Source organism: Dunckerocampus dactyliophorus, chromosome 20, assembly GCF_027744805.1.
Source record: "Dunckerocampus dactyliophorus isolate RoL2022-P2 chromosome 20, RoL_Ddac_1.1, whole genome shotgun sequence".
Taxonomy (NCBI): domain Eukaryota; kingdom Metazoa; phylum Chordata; class Actinopteri; order Syngnathiformes; family Syngnathidae; genus Dunckerocampus; species Dunckerocampus dactyliophorus.
This window is the reverse complement of record NC_072838.1, coordinates 10222006-10241736: the sequence shown is the minus strand read 5'-3', so window position 1 is coordinate 10241736 and position 19731 is coordinate 10222006. Positions and strand designations below refer to the sequence as shown.

Genomic DNA, 19731 nt, shown 5'->3' with positions numbered 1-19731 from the left:
ACTGATGTTCTGGCTCTTCATTTTGTGTAAAAGTGTAAAAGTGCACACATCACAATTAAAGTAATAACTTACTTTTACATTTTTGCGGGATAAGCTCTTCGTCAAAGTACTAACACTAAGGGTGCCGCAGCCCCATGATTCTGTCTGATATGATTGAAGATGCATCAGGGTTATGGTTATGGTTTCATTTATTTCTAACATGCATACCGATTACATCGAATACGTCATGTTACAATTCACATCAATCGCTAATCAATTGCTAATACACACACACACAAGTATATTTAAAAATACATTTTTTTCCTTCTTTTTCTTTTTCTTCTGTTCTCCCCAGTTGATATCCGCATCCACATCCTCCCATCTTTGGTGCTGTACTGTGACTGTCCTTGAACATAGATTCATTTTAGTACTTTGTTGAGCAGGCCCTTGCACGATGGCGTGCTTCTATTATCCTTATTGTCATAGTGATATGCTCTTTAATATGAATCCAGATCGTTGATGTATTTGGCAACAAGCACTCTTGCTTCTCTTGGACCTCGATTTAGCTTGATGTAGATTTTACCGTCGGTGCTCCGAGTGCTTTGTATCTTTCCCTGCTTCCTCATGTCTGCACTGCGTTTTGTCCGATGCTCATTCATGTTTTTACCGTTTTTGCCTCTCAGCTTCTTTCCCTGTTTCAGCAGTGCAGTTTTGAATTCCCTGTTAGTGAACTGAAACGATCACAGGAGTGGTCTTGTTTCTGCCATATTGTGGGATGCAAGTGGCGACGGTGTTGAAGTCTACATCCGCCCACCTTTGATTGTAGGACATTGGCCATCTGTTGCTTTGTTGAAGGAACATCCATTCCATCTGGTTCCCCTCTGTTTTGGACTACCCTATCTTTTGACCTGGGTGTAATTCGGAGCCCTGTGAGGATCACATCATTCATTCATTCTGATCCATCTCGTCAATTGTATTTTTCATTTGCATAGTGATATTTTCCTTTGCTTCTTTCTCTTCCTCAAGTGTGGTGCGAAAGGCAGCATTATCCTTCAACAGTGCCTTGATATCATCCCGTAGAATGTTGATATCATTGCACAATGCTCTATTTGCTTCCATAGATTTTTTTCACCTCTTAAGAGCAGCGCACAAGGCAGCTTCCATAGGTTTTATAGCCTCCTTAAGAGCAGCGCGCAAGGCAGCTTCCATAGGTTTTATAGCCTCCTTAAGAGCAGCGCGCAAGGCAGCACTGTCTTCCAATAATGCCTTGATATCATCCTGCAGAGCCCTAACATCCTTGCATAATGCTCTATTTCTGAATGAGCATTTGCAAATGTTTCTACTAATTTGTGAGATATATTTGGATACAATTTGTATCAACTATACTGCTCATTGAGAAAACACATAGCTTCATGTTCCAAAGCATTAATAAAACACAAAGACAAAAAAAAATAATACGCAAACGTGTGTTTAGCACAAGCTTATCTCATCTTATTGTGACTCTGCATCATGACAATCTCAGCAACCAACATCTGAGGGTCAACCACATGTGGAAACATGTCCATGGCGGCGTCCACCAAGTGGGCACTGTAGATAGCGAGGAGCTTTTTACGCACGATCTTCCTCTCCTCCAAGTTGGGGTCCAATGCTTGCCTCTGAGGAGGCTCCCTTGGTGAACGCCCACCTGGGAAATGGCAGATGGGTGCATAAGGCCTGACTGGGTCAGACCAGTATATCTGCTCCAGGTGGCCATGTTGGAAATGATCCATGTTGCTAACGGGGTAGCCTCCATAGCTGGCGTAATGAGGAGAGTCTGAAGGCATGAAGTCACCAGAGCTGTGGTGGTGCACTGGCCTCTGATGAAAAGATCTCCAAGAGGCAGACCCATGAGAACAGCAGTGGCATGGTGCTCTTGTTGAAGAAAAATGCTGCCTAGGCTGGTGGCTCCCAGATGTTGCGCCACACTGAGGGGCCTCCATTGATTGGCTGTCTATAGAACCTATGCCAGAGTCTAGCTGCTTAAGGGAGCAATGATCAGAAAAGCCTAAACTAGCCTTCTCCTTTTTTGGCGAGGAGGCTTTCTGCCTCGAGCAGTGGGTGCCTTTCCTCAAGGATCCTTTCTCATGCCCCAGAGTCAATTTCTTTGCCATATCTTCCACAAGTAAGAGGCTGTGGTCAGGAGCGGGACTGCTGTCTGATGATTTGGAAACAATGGAGGAGAGCTTCTTTGTGTTCTCTCGAAGTGCATCAGCAAGCAAGCGAGGGGACTGATTGGCCCGCTCCGGATGATGAAATTTACATTTCAATCCAAAGGTACATTTTCTTCCTGTAAAAAGACCAAACTATGATTGTGTTGTATGTTGAATTGATGGATGGATGGTTATGATCATTTAAAACATAAAATATCACATTCCTATCGAAGTGGCCCTGGGATTACGCTGTTCCGAATTTTACTGCACTGCCATTAATGATGAATAATTCATGGCAAGTTAATATGTCTATTATTAGCAATATTAATTGACAGACTAACTCCCAAGGCAGTGACTCATCTGGTGGCAGCGCGTAAAAGTGAAAGCGAAGTTAGACATTGTAAGACGTTCAGTCGTGGCGAAATCAACATTGGTTGCATGCCCCGTCCAACGTGGCGACCATCATGAAGAACAAAGATGGTATTCTTGAATAAATGAAAGGATCTGCTCCTATGAAATAGACAGTGACGACAACAAAAGCAGCTCATTATTGAGGCTTCTGTCTTTCATGTGTTCTGTGTACAGTATGACTGACTTAGGAGTTAATTCTGGTATCATTTGATATAATTTATAACATCCGACTTGCATCACAGTCTAGGAAAGGAAGTCGTACGTAACCCGAGGACTACCCGTAGAAACATCTCTCACCGTAAGGGCATAGAGGCTTTTTCTGCGTCTTTGGAAACCTCCGAAGGAAGTTCTTCAGGTTTGGACCATAGCGGCCAAGTGGATCATCAGGAACCATGAACCTGCATTTGAGAAAAAAAAATGTAATAAATAATAACATTAACAATACATTTCATTGTAAGCTTTGTAATAAAACAGAATAATCTATTTACTCGGGGTTGTCTAGGGCCGCATACATTTTGTGCATAAAACATGCTAAAGCCAATCAAATGTTGGTCAATTTAAGCTAAGCTATCAGAACAAAACATCCACATCTTTGTTTTGTGCTGTATGCAACAAAGTGTAATAATTACCCTATTTTTCGGGCTATAAGTCACTCCGGAGTATAAGTCGCACCAGCCAAAAATGCACAATGAAGAAGAAAGAAACATATATAAGTCGCACTGGACTATAAGTCACATTTTTGGGGCGGAAATTTACATTATAAAATCAGAGACCAAGAACGGACATTTCATCTTGAAAGGCAAGTTATAGTAATAACAATAAAATGGAGAACAGGCTAAATAGGCGTATTTTAGCGTAACGTGAATAGGTGGTATGCTAACATGGTATGGTATGATAATTCCAGTCTAAACAACCCGCATCTATATTCATCGTGTTGGCACCTATCTGGGTGCACTCTTGACAAGCCTCTCCCAGCAGTACGTTGTTCAAGCACCCATTTGTGAACTTGTTCCTCTAGCGGTGGCCATCTAGCTTTTAGCCCGTGATAAGCTTTTTTGGTTTTCTTCATTGCAGTCAGTTGTCTTTACAAGTTGATGTTTACATTGTAAATTTTCTGTGGTACAGGACTGATAGGAGTAGCAGATAGTGGCACACAAGCCGAGAGCGTCCTCTCGTGGCTGTCAGTGTGAAAAAAAACATATATAAGTCGCTCCGGTGTACAAGTCGCAGGACCAGCCAAACCATGAAAAAAAGTGTGACGGAACATACAGCTGTAATACATCTCATTAATGATGAACTTATTCTATTTTTAAAATATGCCGACGGCCAAAAAAAAAAGAGCTGGAGACTAAAAGTGTCCCCAGGGCTGCACTTTGGACACCGCCGTTGCACACTCACCAGCCACATATTACATACACCTGAACTTTCTAAAGAGATCCAATAAAAGCGCTGTAAATTATCTGAATAATAGCCGTATAATAATGCTTACCTACATGCTTATTATTGTGATTGTGGTTTGCAGTGGTGTTGATTCAGGTGTATCTAATGAAGTGCCCACTTTATTGGTTCCAAGACTCACTTGTCATTAACAAAGGAGTACATGAGCAGCCTCGTCTCGATGAAACGCTTCCACTCGGGCTTGTCGGCCTGAAGGTCGCGGTACATGTCGTTGGACACGATGACGCCGTCCTCATCGTAGGCCATTTTCACGATGAAAAAGTCGTCGTTGCAGACCACCCGCTTGCCCCCCACGCGGCGCGACGGTGTGAACGTCAGGTGCTTCTTCTGCTCCAGATCTTCAAGAATCTTCTGATCTGCGTGACAATTGAGTTGTGTTTCAGGGTAAAAAAAACAAAACAACAACAACAACAACAACAACAACAAAAAACAGCAATTGAAAGCAACATTTTTTAAGTATAGCCCTCATTTCACCTGCCACAAGATAAAATCGAATGACGTGAAAGTCCAAGCTGTTCACGTGCATAAATCTAAGATGGAGGTTTGGCCAAGGCAGTGTGTTATTGCACATCCAACACAACAATTGCAGAACAAAATGTCTTTTGTTACGAAACCAATCAACTGTAGGCAATTATGAATCATCCAAAATAATTCCACAATGGCATGCAACAAACAATCACCATATTTTTATCATCCAATAGTTTATTTCTAGGCTGTTAAAATATCCATAAACAAAATGTACGTCTACCTACAATAACCACTCTTTTGGGAGAACTACAGCATTTAATAAACACTAACAGTACAATTTTTATTTTGTCTTAAAATTAGGGCTGTCAAATGATTAAAAATTGTAATCAAATGAATCAAAGTTTTCAATTGAATGAATCATAATTAATCACCATTTGCCACTAAGTGTGAAATAAGCCCATTTTGCTGTATTTTATCAATGGAAAGATAAAAGACAAGACACAATTACAGTATATACATTTGTATGTATTAACAGCTCCAAATCAAGTGGGAATTTAAATCAAGCTATAAGATACCACACATGTCTGAACATGTATTTGCGTAACACTAGTATCTTTAATAGTAGCAGAACATTTGAACCAATTATGTTCAAATACGCCACGTAACTTAAGTTGAATTGACATGTTTTGAGTGTAGATGTATTTTCTGGGATTTCCGAGCATACTTAAATGCAGCAAATTGTACTTCCGCAGTAAGAGCTACGTTAGTGAGAGATAAGAATATCCACTTACTGTTTTTCTTTGTATATCTATTTCTGTAGACCACACATACACGCATAATAAAGACATTGTTGTGATTTTCGGAGTGTCAGTGAATGCACCTCGCTGAAGTCTAGTGAAACGAGGAAGTGTCGTTCCCAGGACGAGCTGACATGTGTGAGTTGGAGATACATATATAGTGTTGGAATTGCACTCCTGTGGATGTGTTCAGGTCAGAATAAAGTCATTAAAGAGCGGCAGACTCTGGGGACACTATTGTGGCAGAGACAGAGAGGTGTGGCTTGGCATGATGCACATGCGTGAATGACGCAAAAGACTTTAATTTAATTAATGAAATCAATTAATTACCGCCATTAACTCACTATTTTGACAGCCCTACTTATAATATTACCTCCTCTTAAAAATTTCAGGGCCCAGGGACCAGACAACATCCCAGCAGGGTTCCTGCTCCATTGTGGCCACAACTGCCAAGACTGGCTCAAGGAGTTCAACTCCTCCTGCTTCAACAAGCTGACAGTACCCTAGATCTTGCCAAGGGCAACCATCATCGCCCTGCCTAAATCTAGCAGCCCACAGACCACAAGTAAACCTTTGCCACTCTAAACCAGTTAAATCCTAGACGCAGCTTGAAAAAGTGCCTTCTCTAGCCTGCTAGCCTCGAGCGCTAGCCTGACGACCAGGTTAAAGACTCTACCGTGACTCCAACTCCCTCCGTTCATTGATCATCTTACATTATCATTCATTAGTGATGAGTACATTTTATCATTTACAATGTGTTTAATAAGTGTGTGACGCATATTGAAGAGAGACGAGGGAATCTAATAATTACACCAATCGCTCTTATTGCAAATGTTGATCCGAAATCAGAGGAGAACGTCAACGTCAAGCTAACGGGGGGGGTTTGGAAGGAAGGGATTACCTGAGATTGGAACATCTGGCCTGGGCTGCTCTTTCCTCCACGAGGGAACAAATACAGTGATGTTGGTGTGACCTCGGTTCAAGAAGAAGTCCACGGCCAACTGGATACCCAAGCAAGAGAAGACTTCCTTGTTGCCATGGCTAAATGATATGAGCAAACATAGATGATAGCAAATAGCTTAGACATATCACACCATTATAAACATTTTGCCCCATCTGTTCACCATTGCTTACATTTACTTTGGAAGAGTGTGACTGGCCGAGTTGTAGTTGCAATTTCGGCAAGTAGATGGCATGGTGAAACTGCATAGGCAATCTGTAGCTTGCAATAGCTACGCTCCATGTCCAAGGGTCAAGTTAAGAAACATTTATGTTTTTTGAATCTTGCTATTGTCAGGTTTTTGGTCTTAGTTTTTTTTAAATGTCAGCACAAAAATGAAAGCCAAGTGCTCATCGTTCAAACAGTAAAATGCAGTCAGGCTGGTTACATGTGGCTACATCCACTCACTCTTCTCCAGTTAAATGATTTGCATATTCCACCTTCTCGTCCCTAACATGCCTGCACAGACACGCCTGGCAGGAACCACAAGAGCACGCACAAACACTGCAGACGTACACTGCATGCGTATGCCCCCAATGGGGGAACATGTCACACACAGTCACCATTCCTCAACGACTGTACTGTACTGTATATGCAAAACATCAAGTGAATTCTAATGACTATGCTACAATTTCCTCATTTAATTGAATCCTCCGCCCATATTATCAGAATATTTTTAATACTTTGTTATACCCTAAACACTTCTACTGTGTTATATTTAAACATTGAACATATTTTTGAATGTTACAGCTACAGTACATGTCATTTATTGCTTTTAACTTTTTTTCTCCACACATATGCTTTTTATTATGATGTCTATATAGTATATTGATATATATATTTCTATATGTTCCAATTAAAGGCATGTTGGAATAGGTGCAATATGTACTTTTAGTAAATATAGTGTTAAAAAATCATATTTATTTAGGACCAGATCTGTTCAGTAGATAAATACTTGAATTTGTATTTATTTATATTATATATATATATATATATATATATATATATATTAACATTTGTATATAATATATTGATAATAAAAATAATAATAATAATAAGTAAAATTAAAGTTAATTATTTAAGTGTTTTTCTACAACTGCAGATAGTTACACAAAACTTGGCCACATAAGGTTGACCATAAGGTGTCTTTCAAATAAATACACAACCATCCATTACATGACATACTTTTTTTTTTTTTTTTTACTTTATCAAACAATAGTCTGGATTCAATTAAATTGCAATTTTTCACATAGGGTAAGAAACATATGTTTTATGTAATGATTTGGGATAATTATCATCATTATTACACTGTAAATGTCCTCACTTATGAAAATACTAAATATAATACTACAAATATTCATGTTCGGTGACTGGGTGGGATCAGATCATATATAAGTACCGGTATAGACAAAAGTATTTGATCACTGCGCCAACAGTTGAGTGAAAATGGAAGAAAATCTAGTTATTGTTTTCATGGTGAATACATTTTTCTGGTCAGCAGCCTAATATTCATATTTTTTAAAGTCATATATACCTGTAAGCAACACGTCAAAGTACATTGTGATAATAAAAGTGTTTGTTTCGGTACTACAGTACGTGTAAATTACCATGCAATGGAAATAAGTAATACTTGGGTTTCTCACCTCATGGCCACATTACTCCCATCAATGACAATATCTCTGAGTGCACCTTCATCATCACTGTCCTCCTCTTTGCTTTGCGAAGCAAGCGGCAGCATGATGGTCGTGTCTGCATACTGGGTGTCACCTTTAGTAACCAGCACAGACACGGTGGTCACGGGCCCCTGCTTAGCCAGCAAGTCAGCTCTCATCCGAACCAGTTCACCGAGAACTTTATCAGTGTCCGTGCCAGGGCCGAACTTCTTCAGCACAGCTGTGACCTGCGCTGTGGAGTATCCCAGTTTATGGAAGAAGCCCAGATGGGCCTCGAGGGGGTCCGGCTCATCTGGAGGTCGCGTACACCCAGTGGTCTCCATTGTGTCACAGGCGGGGCGAGATGAGATCCATCCAGGGGAATTCAGTCTTCAGACTGCTGTGTTGGAGATTGACGTCCACAGATGTGTATTTGTAATGAGAACGCTCATCCGCTCCTCCTGGGTGCAGCCTGTTCCTCCTGTTTGGGGAACACCTATTTTGAGTATCATGTATTTAACTCCTATTATGTTCACACAGTATTGTTTTTAGTATAAAATAGTGAACATGAAATGAAAATGAAGCTGTCAACAAACCTCTTGACACTGTCACATGTATATAATATGATTGTAAGTGTGGCTTGTACTATGGTGGTTATTCAGCAACATTAGGAAACAAAATACTGGACACCTCTTTTTACGACAGTGCCAATCTGAACTACTATAACTTTTTTTTTTTACACCGAATCCCATATGATGTACCGATAGCTATTAAAAGTGACCAATGAGCCTCTGTTTATACACATCTCACTTTATGACAAAGACCTAAAACAAAAGAGCCCATGTGGAAAGCTGAAAGAAGCAGCACTTTACTTCATTATGTGGAATATTTAAAATAAAACACAGACACACAAACAGTGGCATTAGGCAAGCACACTGTATGCACACTACCTTAAAGACAAATGTGTCTTGTAATGACTGACAAGGTGACATTCCGCCTTTAGCACCACTTAGTAAAAATCGTTGCCTCCACGTCAAGTTCAAATTGTTGAAAGATACACCTACCTTGTAAGTCTCGACAAACATACATAACCTAGCACGTTTTTAGAGCTCAAACTCCATAAGTGTTTTCTTGCTGAAGACTTAAGTGATTCGAATGCTCACGAAAAGTTTTATGCCAGTAAAAGGCTTTAACGTCTATGGACACCTTTCGATGTTGGAGCGGCTTCCCTACTCACGAACCTTTTACTTTTAAATTACTTGCGCAATACTGCTCTCTAGGGATAATAAAGAAAACTGCACGTGTTTGTCTCATCAGGTACTGTACACTTGCACATTACATACTTGTTATTAAATCCACCGCGTGAGTCCAACTGTATTTGTAACGTGTCTTTATTTGGAATTTGCAAATTGCAACCCGACCGTCCTCTCCTCCTACTCTATCAGGAAGTTATCCTGTCTCCCAGCTCTGTCGCCTCTATGACGTCATTCTCGTTCGACTTGTAGTCCTCTCTAACAGTCACAACACCATAGTTATATATATATATATATATATATATATATATATATATATCAAATTAAAATAACATATATATACATACATATATACATACATATATAGTATACCCACACATATATACATATATATATATATATATATATATATATATATATATATATATATATATATATATATACACACACATATATACATATACATATACACATATACATATACACACACATATATATATATATATAATTAAGATAACATGCATGTTTTGGAGATAAAAGGAGGAAGCCAGAGTATATAGTACAATTATTATTATATTTTGGACTGCAACACTGTCTACAATACGTGTAATAAATAGTCCTTTGGGCCTTTGTGCCAGGTGACTTTGTCACAGTCAGGCTCATCGTATAGCAGTTGGCTGTAGTCAGGATATCTCGTCATTGCATGCTGGCCAATGAGCTTGAGCGTGACCACGGCTGATCCTCTTCCTGACCACCTGTTGCATCTTAGTGTTCCCTCCAGAGGTTTGCTCAGAGCACGGGAAATGCTGCAATGAGCTACAGAGAACATGTTTTCAAAAAGACCAGCGGAACTCCAAACTCCAAAGATTGTGTCTGTACTAGTTGAGGATCTGTGATCTTACTGTTCATTTTGCAGGATGTCAATGAGAACTCTTCCCCTAGTTTTGATTAGTCTTGGAGGTGAGATGCTTTACATTCTGGACCAACGGCTGGAAGCTCACAACACTTCTAAAGACAACTCAGAGAAAGGTAGCTTGATGTTTTCCACTGTAACTTCCTACCTTTGTATGCATGTTAGTGTCCATTGTCAACAAACTATGCATTTTTTCTGCATTTGTTTTATTTGGAAAGCTACAAGATTGTGGTCTGAACATGACAGAAAGAGAGGTACAGACACATTAACGCATTCTTATATTCCTTTAAAGGAGACAGTCACATACTGTACCGTATTTTCCGGACTATAAGTCACATTTTTTTCCATAGTTGGGCAGGTCCTGCACTTATAGTCAGTTGCAACTTATATGTTTAAAAAAAAAATATATATATATATATATATATATATATATATATATATATATATATATATATATATATATATATATATATATATATATATATATATATAATTTAACATGTTTTTAATTCATGCTGACTAACATAAAACTAAGAGTGAACATTACCGTCGACAGCCGCAGACGGGTGCTCAAGGCTTCAATGGATGATTCAGGATGAAGAATTCTATGGATTCAGTGACATGGAATTAGATCGGGAGCTTGGTGAACTTGCTTAATGGTAACTTGCTTGTTCGCTGGCTTACTGTATGTTAATTTAGCCTGTGTGTTACATTAACATATCAAACACCTAATCAGCCTGTTCTCTGTGCTATTGTGTAGTTGAATAACTCGCCTTTCCAAATTAAATGTCTGTTCTTGGTCTTGAATTTTGTGAAAACATTTCTAAATAAACGCCACTTATAGTCCACTGCGACTTATATATGTTGTTTCCTTCTTCATGATGCTTTTTTTTTTTACTGATCGCGACCTACACTCCTGAGCCACTTATAGTCCAGAGAATACGATAATTAGACTGCTGGCAAATCGACTGCACAGACTAGAAGCCTATAGTTGTATGCAAATTTGTAATGCACAAACCATAACCCCTATGTGTCTGTCCCTTTCTCCCACTGACAGTGATGAACGACATTGTAGGGACCATGTTTAGTAAAGCCTTCATGGATGAGCTTCTGAAACCTCAGGAGATGTATTCACACAGGACAATGAAAGTCGTTCTGGCTCGTTTAGCGCACGTCTCCATCATGAGGCTGAACACAGTCAGCATGGAGAAGGTAACAGTTAGACAGGGAACACCACAGCACTGCAAACTACAAGAAAAATAATGAATAATCACACAAATTAATCACAGGTTCCATCAAACTGAGCATTATTAGACGTTTAAAGGCAATTTTTTCTTGTATTTTCAGTGCACTATACTTCATCACAATTTTACTTGCCCTTAAATTCTAACTTTTTTAATGTATGTTTTTTTTAAACCTCACATAGCTCTATGAGCTGATGGTCATGGCCTTCAAGTATCAAGTCTTCCTGTGCCCACGCCCTAAAGACCTGCTGCTCATCACATACAATCACATCGACACTATCAGGGAATTTGTAAAAGACACCCCTGTGGTTGTAAATAAAGTGGATGAGACACACAGGAAGCTCATTGAGGTATAACTCATGTAAATACAATCTGCCCAGGATACAAAAATAGCCATATTACTTTATGTGTAACCTATTTTCCATCCCTCTGTAGGCCTACTCCACTATGACAGCAGGTGAATTCCAGCTTCTCCGACAAACGCTCCTCACATTCTTCCAGGACATGCATGTTCGAGTGAGTCCCCGCTAATACAACAGTCAGTCTATGTGAGGTCAACACTAATGTGTTGTTACTCTCCTGTGCTCTCTTGCTCAGGTCTCTATTTTCCTCAAAAATCAAATCCAGAATCCCAATGGTCGTTTTGCACTGTCAACATCAGGCCCAGTGCCTCATGGGATAGACGTTCCTGGGATAATTAGGTGAGTGACTGAAGTTTAGCCAAATGTACTTCACAATGTGACACTAGATGTTGGAATTTAAATCTATACTGCGATATAAGCTGTACTCTGACTACTCTAATGTATATAAAATATAAGTTATATAAGTTTTATTTATATAGTATTGAAACATGAGTGTACAGTACTCACTTTTGCGAGCCACTGTGTCTATGACAACTGAGCTACTGTATTTTCCGGACTATAAGTCACACTTTTTTCATAGTTTGTCTGGTCCTGTGACTTATATATCAAACAGTATATATGATTTAACATGTTTTTTATGTGAATTCATACTGACTGTCATGAGCCAAGGAGTGAACATGACCGTCGCCAGCTTGGTCGAGGCTTGTGACCCTGTATACTGTACCACCAATGGATTCAGTGATGTGGGATGAGATCGGGAGCTTGGTGAATTTGCTTACTGGTAACTTGTTTGTTGCACTTACTGGCTTGTTATGTTCGTTTAGCATATTCTGCATCCTAGGTAGGCCTGGGCAATAAACCGAAAATTTACCGTTACCGAAATTTACCACGATAACCAACGTCATTTTGCCCACGTCGGTAAATTTGGTGTTTTAATAAAAAACAAAATAAAAGTATTTTTTTGTCTGTTTTGACTGTGTGTGCTGGTATGCTATGTTCATTCCCCTTTAAGACGAGGTACAGCCTGAACAAGAAGGGAAACAGACGATGAGTCTGATGGTTCAAACGAAGAAGCGGCTGTACAGTGCCAGCATTTCACTCGCATATGCGCCTAGAAATAGACGGTGCGAGTAGAAAAATATAGACGTGCGACTACATTTTTCAACCATTTTATTTGCATTTTGCTCCTGAAATACGTCCATACAAAGTGAATCAAAGTAGATTAACATTTTGCCGCATCTGTATATAAACCTATAAGTCTCCTACAACGTTTCTTGGTTCACATCAGCAACTTGCGTTGACACACGATGACATCTCAGCCCTACGAGCTGCACTCGCCGACGTAGCTAACTAGCTATGTTATCAGTTGGATACTGTAATACTGGATACTGTTGGTGCTTTTTGGACGTTTTTTCAAAAGGCTTTATAGGCGGAATAGGTGCGTCCCATTATGTGCATTATATTTCATTGAAAGTAATGTGTGCCAGTTGGTCAATAAATCAATGAAAAGCAGTTACCTTTTACCTTCAACGAAGACAACTTGCGACTGTTCCCAAAGACACGATGCAGCAGCCAGATCAACCACCACCACCTTCCTGTTTTCAGTCACGTCAAGAATCACGTCTTCAATGAAGGTAAAAGTAACCTCAAGTGTTCATTTATCCCTTTCATTCATCATTTATATGTATTTAGATGCAGTTTGGATTGTTTCTGCATGTAACTATGAACAAGTGTTTTGTGTTAAAATTTTGGGCTTTCTGAAACAGATTAATTGGATTTACATTATTTCTTATGGGAAAATTTGATTTGGTTAAAGTCTGTTTTGGTTAGAGTTGGACCATCTGGAACAAATTAATGACACTAAATAAGGTTCCACTATTGAGGCATAGTTTTTTTCCTCCTCATGATGCATTTTTTGGCTGATGCGACTTCAACTCCCACACGACTTACAGTCCGGAAAATACAGTCATTTGAGAAGATTTCTATCCAACTGTTAAACCCAGAACATCCTCATCTCCTTCATTTTTCTGCAGGATATTTGACAATAAGGGACGAAAAGTGCAACAGAGCCACTTCCCTTCAGGGGGAAGTTACAGCATCCCCATAAAAGAGGGATCATTTGGCCTGCATGGAGACAGAGTCATCAGACTGGGCATGAACATGTATTACTGTACATCTGATGTCATGTTTTACGTTGACTTGTACCTGCATATAAGGTGGATAACCCTCTTGTCTTGCTGTGTTTATCATCTACCACTTGAAGGTACACTGTGAACCTTGCACAGGAATCACCCAAGTCTCCCTCAGTGAAAGTAATGTAACAGTGTAAACCTAAACTGTCCAACATAACAACAGGTTCAGTGTATTTATGCCAATGTCATTATTCTTTTGACACTTCCTTGCTCCTTGTTCAGACAGACAACTCAACTCCCAACCTGCTGGCTAAAGAGGAACTCAATCTACTGGCCCGTCTAATGGGCAAGGTTGAAATTGAGAATGTGTCCAGTTCTGAAAGCGGCTTTCAGATCAATCTGTTTGCCGCGATCCAAGAGGACGAGGCGTAAGTGTTTATTTCTGCACCTGACATTTTCATTACGTTAATTAAATCCTCATTGATATTGTTTAATTAATAGTGGAGCTTCAGGTGGAGCTGAAGATTCACTGGGAGTGTTAAATATCCAAGCATTGCAGGTAAACTCTTTATTTGTCATGCATCTAGTGCATATTTACAGATTTGACATGTCATCGTTCTGTTTTTTTAGGATGAACATTCTGCAACTCAGTTGGCTCAAATAGCTGGACTTTTTGCAGAACAAGAGGATACGCTTGAAAACGTGAACAGCAACAAAGGAGATGACTTGCTGGCCATGATGGATGACCTTTGACCCTTGTGTGTAGTTTGAGTTAATTGCTCTGACATGTTTATTTCTCCAGTTTGATGACTAAATTGGCTAATTAGTACAACAGTTTTCACATGAAGTGGTAACTCCTAACATGCTGTGGTTGACTTTTGGACAAAATGCATTTTGTAACACATTCGGTTTCATGCTTATTTTAGAGGTGACAGAATTTTCAATAACTATTTTTTCCTTCTTCTTTTCTTGCATACTGAATATAGTTATCATTTTATTTGGTGACAAGGCTAAGGCAGTCCTCCATCCATCCATCCATCCATCCATCTCCTATGCCGCTTATCCTCACTAGGTTTGCGGGTATGCTGGAGCCTATCCTAGCTGACTTCAGGCGAGAGGCGGGGTACACTTTGGACTGGTGCTAAGGCAGTCCTCCTATAATTAATTCATGCTGCAGGAGAGGAGCTGATAAAATACAGTTGGTTACTTTTACTGTATTTACCACATTTGATCAGGTTTTCAAAATGGCAACAGAGATGAATTAATTTTTTCAGTTGCTTTATCCATCCATTTTCTATGCCGCTTCTCCTCATTCAGTTGCTTTAGTTCAAGATTATTTGTACTATACCTATGGATGGTTTTATTTTTTTTGTAATTAACAGCATTCTTTAGAGGCATCTAATAAATATTTTACATTTATTGGCAATTATTGCTTTTATTTTTGAATAATCGTTGCATAGCCAACATTTTGTACAACTGAGAATGTTCATGTATAATGTCCAAACTGATCTTCCAGTGGCCGACAGGGGGCGGTGTTGTATTATTTGAGTGGAATTTTGTGACGCAAGCTATTGTCGTCACGTGACGTTTCCCATAGCCTACCCGGAAACGGCAGCCAAACCACGCCACGACATTGACAAAATCCCGCGAAGGCTTTTTTGTGTTTATCTACACATGGATTAAAGGTTAAACTAATTCAGGTAAATATGCCATTTTATACATGCAGCGATAATTGTTTTAGATGTTCTAAAAATTTCGCTGAATTACCTAAACGATAGAGTTCACCGACTTCAGAAATGTTTTTATCCTTCATTTACTCCAGCTTGTTTTACCGCCACTAAATAATTGATCATAGCATACGCATGCCAATCTGAAATTAGTTTTTTATACGATCTCTATCTTGTAAAGGTAGCAGGCATCTGTACTGTTTGTTAATGTCTTATAAAAGTATAAAAATATGGCTTCCCTACTTCGATTATTCGCCATATAGGCAACAGAGCACAACCTTTACAAATACAATATTACACAGTTTGGACAGTATGTTTCAGGGGTTGTAGCTTGCAGACGGTATTTACAGTAGCTCTGTAGTCGTGTCAAACTAACAGACCACCAGTAAATAAGGCTTCACTAAAGATGCTGACATGATTCAGTTCTGTGCCTGTTTGTAGTGTGTACATTTTTGTGGCTCAAATAAAACAAGATCCCACTTGTTTGACCAAGAAGTGTTTACATGTCCCACTGGTACTGAATTAATGAGCACAGCTAACCTTGAGGCGGCTTGCAGGTGTTGCCGAGGCCATGGAGTCTGAGAGGACTGAGGGACCGTTGTCAGCCCAAGCAGACACTTTCAACTCCATCCGGGAGCGCACCATCGCAGAGAACAGCATGGTGGTGCTGCTGCAGGGCCTGCGAGGGGAAGTGACCACGGTGGACCTGAGGAACGAGAGCACAGCACGGGGCCGGGTGGTCAACGTGGACGCATTCATGAACATACGTCTGGAGGACGTGCTTTACCGTGACCGGAAGGGGAGCCTCACTCAGCTGCAAGACCTCTTCATCACTGGAAGAAATATCCGCTACGTGCACATCCCAGACCACATGGACATAATGAAGACAATAGAGGGTCAGCTGGCAAAGATCCACCGTGTCCGTAACTTTGGCAGAGAGGGGGGAGGAAGGAAAGAGTTTGCCAAGAAGAGAAATTAACAAAACTTTGTTGGCATAGAATCCCAACAACACGGAGTTAGAATCTTTTTTTTTTTTTTTTTTTTTTTTACAGAAATCACTTTTTTTGTGTGGGTTTTTTTTATACTTATTTATTTCACTTATGAGGCTTCCACGTAAACATTCATAGTTTGAAAATAAAGCCTTCCTTATGTTGCTGCATGATGGAGGACAATCTTTTTTTTATTTCCTAATTTCTCTCAGGGGTTTACTAACTGGGTAAATGCTGAGAAACGCTGAAACTACATTGAAATGGTGGGGAAAAATGAATTAGAAACTATAATGCAGATTAACACATCAAAGCAATCCTGTCAGAAGTAAAGGGATGACAACATTCTAACGGGACACTAAAGATGGATTTACAGTATGTGGTTAAATGATCAAAATTTGGATTACATGTACATCAAAACATCTTAGGGGGGAAATGCATGAACTATATATTAAGAGCTTGTAATAAGCTTTAGTAATGTTTAATATACTGTATTATTGTTTACTTCTGTTGTTGTATGCATTTTGATATCAGCTATGGGTCACTTGAAAATACATGTAAAACATAAAATCAGATATAAGCACTAAATCACTTCAACCTGCAGTGGAAAGCCAGCCTGTGTAAGTGCTATCATCTTCCTGCAAAGACATGACATCACTGCCACAGTTATCGATCAAGTTAAAAGGAAATTGTGGCATCACCTCTTGACTTTTTTTTTTGTATTGTAGGGTTTTTTTTTTACTTTTAGAGTGACGAAAAACTAGAATGAAAAACATACGGTGAACAATGACAATAATAATCAGACTCACAAATATGATTGTGATTAAAAGAACTTCACATAAACTGGGGAGGGTTTTTTCAAGCCACAAAAAGCCCTTTGTTAATACTGAGTGGAAATATTACAATGAAGGAAAAGGGTGGGTGTGTCCACTCTATTTGCTCTCAGGCTGCGGTCCTGGCATGTGCTACAGAGCCCATCTGTCTGTGAAATCAGCTCCAAGCTCACAAGTGCCCATACCAATGAAAACATTAGTCATGGTGGTTGCCACACTGGTGGTAAAGGGGGAAAAACAAGCAAGCTATGTTTCCACAGCTTGTAGCTTACCAACGTCCCTGCCGAGTGCATCACTGAGCTGTCAGTCACTTTTGCTGCACCCAGCACACGGGATGGGATTGTGTTTGGCCAATGGAAAATGAAGGGAAGCCGCTAAAAGGGAGAGACTGTTTCCCTTGGAAACTGCTGTCCCAGTGTTCTCCCGATACACAAATATGAATGGGAATTTGAGGAATTTGCAAGACGAGCGATGTTATTCCTGCTGTGTGTCAGGAAGAGGGCAGGCCTGACAAAACACAGACGCAGCTGGGTCAGATCAACCCTCCGCTGCAGATAGAAGGATGTCATTTCAGACTATGAAGAGCATTATGCCTTCCTGACTTTTGGGAATGTCCCTTGGCAGATCATTGTATTGGATGTGGCGTTGGTGTGCTTTGAGGGACATATTTTTTCTCTCTTAGCTGTTTACTTTCAAACTAACCTTGAGATGGTGTGAATAACAACAGGCCACATAATGATGGCTTAGTGTCCATGTCACACCACATCAACTGTTGCTCAACTCAGAATAGAACTTTGCACAGACTCAACCGCGTAAACAATTCTTTCTTTTTACAATACTGAGTCTAGAATCACATCTACGTAAAAAGATGGATTGCTTCTCATGCTCATTGAGTATAGCAACTTGTGCAGATATACAGTAATATAGCAAATAGACACAAAAAAGTACTACCACCATACAATCTAATGAGAGCCGATACAAACTTTTTTTTTAATTGTATTATTCTGGTTTTCAGTGCACAGTCGTGGCCAAAACTGAAGTATTGGTTTTCACAAAGTTTATTGCTTCTTTTTGTCCTTTTGTCACGTTACTATGTTGTTCCCCAAGCCACTTAGATGTTATTTCTGCCTTTTGTCACTAAACTGGGTGTTTGGGAGGGGTTGCTCTGGCAGGTTGTTTAAGCACCATTCTTTATCCATGGCTGTGTTCTTAGGCAAACTTGTGAGTGGGCCCCCTCCCTTGGCTGAGAAGCCACCCCACACATGAATGATTTCGGGGCGCATTACTGTTGTCATTACACAAGACTGATGGTAGCTCTTTCTACTCCGGACAAGCTTTTTTTCCTGTAGAACTGTGGCTTCTACGCGCCCTTCTTGACACCAGGTAGATCCAAAAGTCTTCACCTTACTGTGCGTGCAGATGCACTCACGCCTGCCTGCTACCATTCCTGAGCAAGCACTGCACTGGTGGTGTCCCGATCCCGCAGCTAAATCAACTTTCGGAGACAGTCCAGACACTTGCTGGACTTTCTTGTGTGCCCTGAATTCTTCTTGAACCTCAGATCAGTTCTTAATGATCTGATAAATGGTTGGTTTACGTGCCATCCTACTAGAAACAATATCCTTGCCTGTATTTCCTTACAGGTAACCACGGTTAACAGAGGAAAAACAAAGATTTCAGTCTTTTTAAAGCTTCCAGTCTGTTATTCTCACCCAATCAGGATGACAGAGTCATCTCCAGCCTTTGTCCTTGTCAACACACTCACCTATGTTAACCAGAGAATCACTAACATGATGATTTTCATGACAAAGAGGGACTTTGCATTTATGTGCCATCCATCTTATCACTATTCCTAACATTATGGAGTATATGCAAATTGCCATCATAAAAACTGAGGCAGCAGACTTTGTGGAAATTAATATTTGTGTCATTCTCAAAACTTTTGGCCACGACTGTAGAACTAGTTGGTGTTTGAGTGACCATCAGGTTTTCTGTTCACAAGCTGCGGCAACAAGTTGGTCCAGTTTATTGCTGCCGAAGTGCTGACAAGAACTAGGATACAGAACATATATACGAACCCATTTTACTGCACTGGCTCCATGTAAGTATAGAATAGTCTTAAAGAGTGTTTCATACTTTTTAATACATTTTATTAAGGGTGGCTCAGGCTGACCCTGAATCATTCCTTACTTGTGCTGCCATAGGCCCAGACTGCCAGGGAACTTCCCATGATGCAAGCTCCACTTTCCTTCTCTCATCGCCATTGTTCCTTCATACTCTTATTTTGGATCCAACCTAAAAAAGTGCACATCAGCGCCGCTGTTGAC

At 39.9% G+C, this 19731-nt stretch overlaps 2 protein-coding genes across 12 annotated transcripts; one reads left to right on the top strand and one right to left on the bottom strand.

Annotated features, from left to right (window-relative positions):
* Positions 1 to 198: 198 nt before the first annotated feature.
* On the bottom strand, positions 199 to 16692 carry zc3h12ab (zinc finger CCCH-type containing 12Ab). 4 transcript variants are annotated; one of them, XM_054764624.1, is made up of 8 exons: positions 16373 to 16692; positions 16126 to 16291; positions 10668 to 10725; positions 7946 to 8435; positions 6204 to 6343; positions 4159 to 4393; positions 2877 to 2977; positions 199 to 2305 (listed from the first exon to the last, which is right to left on the bottom strand). In XM_054764624.1, exons 4-8 carry the CDS (start codon positions 8296 to 8298, stop codon positions 1461 to 1463), a joined length of 1674 nt encoding a protein of 557 aa, XP_054620599.1. In that variant the 5' UTR covers positions 8299 to 8435; positions 10668 to 10725; positions 16126 to 16291; positions 16373 to 16692; the 3' UTR covers positions 199 to 1460. The 4 variants fall into 4 exon arrangements, with proteins under 4 accessions (XP_054620599.1, XP_054620600.1, XP_054620602.1 ...); XM_054764625.1 differs by lacking the exon at positions 10668 to 10725; XM_054764627.1 differs by lacking the exons at positions 10668 to 10725; positions 16126 to 16291; positions 16373 to 16692 and adding an exon at positions 9298 to 9352.
* On the top strand, positions 9989 to 17506 carry LOC129173581 (U7 snRNA-associated Sm-like protein LSm10). 8 transcript variants are annotated; one of them, XM_054764628.1, is made up of 12 exons: positions 9989 to 10236; positions 10339 to 10374; positions 11178 to 11332; positions 11547 to 11714; positions 11800 to 11880; positions 11962 to 12065; positions 13760 to 13888; positions 13990 to 14038; positions 14141 to 14286; positions 14360 to 14417; positions 14489 to 14616; positions 16143 to 16283. In XM_054764628.1, exons 1-11 carry the CDS (start codon positions 10125 to 10127, stop codon positions 14609 to 14611), a joined length of 1161 nt encoding a protein of 386 aa, XP_054620603.1. In that variant the 5' UTR covers positions 9989 to 10124; the 3' UTR covers positions 14612 to 14616; positions 16143 to 16283. The 8 variants fall into 8 exon arrangements, 6 of the variants coding, with proteins under 6 accessions (XP_054620603.1, XP_054620604.1, XP_054620606.1 ...); XR_008567256.1 differs by lacking the exons at positions 14489 to 14616; positions 16143 to 16283 and having other exon boundaries at positions 14145 to 14286; positions 14360 to 14415; XM_054764629.1 differs by lacking the exons at positions 10339 to 10374; positions 16143 to 16283 and having other exon boundaries at positions 14489 to 15553.
* Positions 17507 to 19731: the final 2225 nt, after the last annotated feature.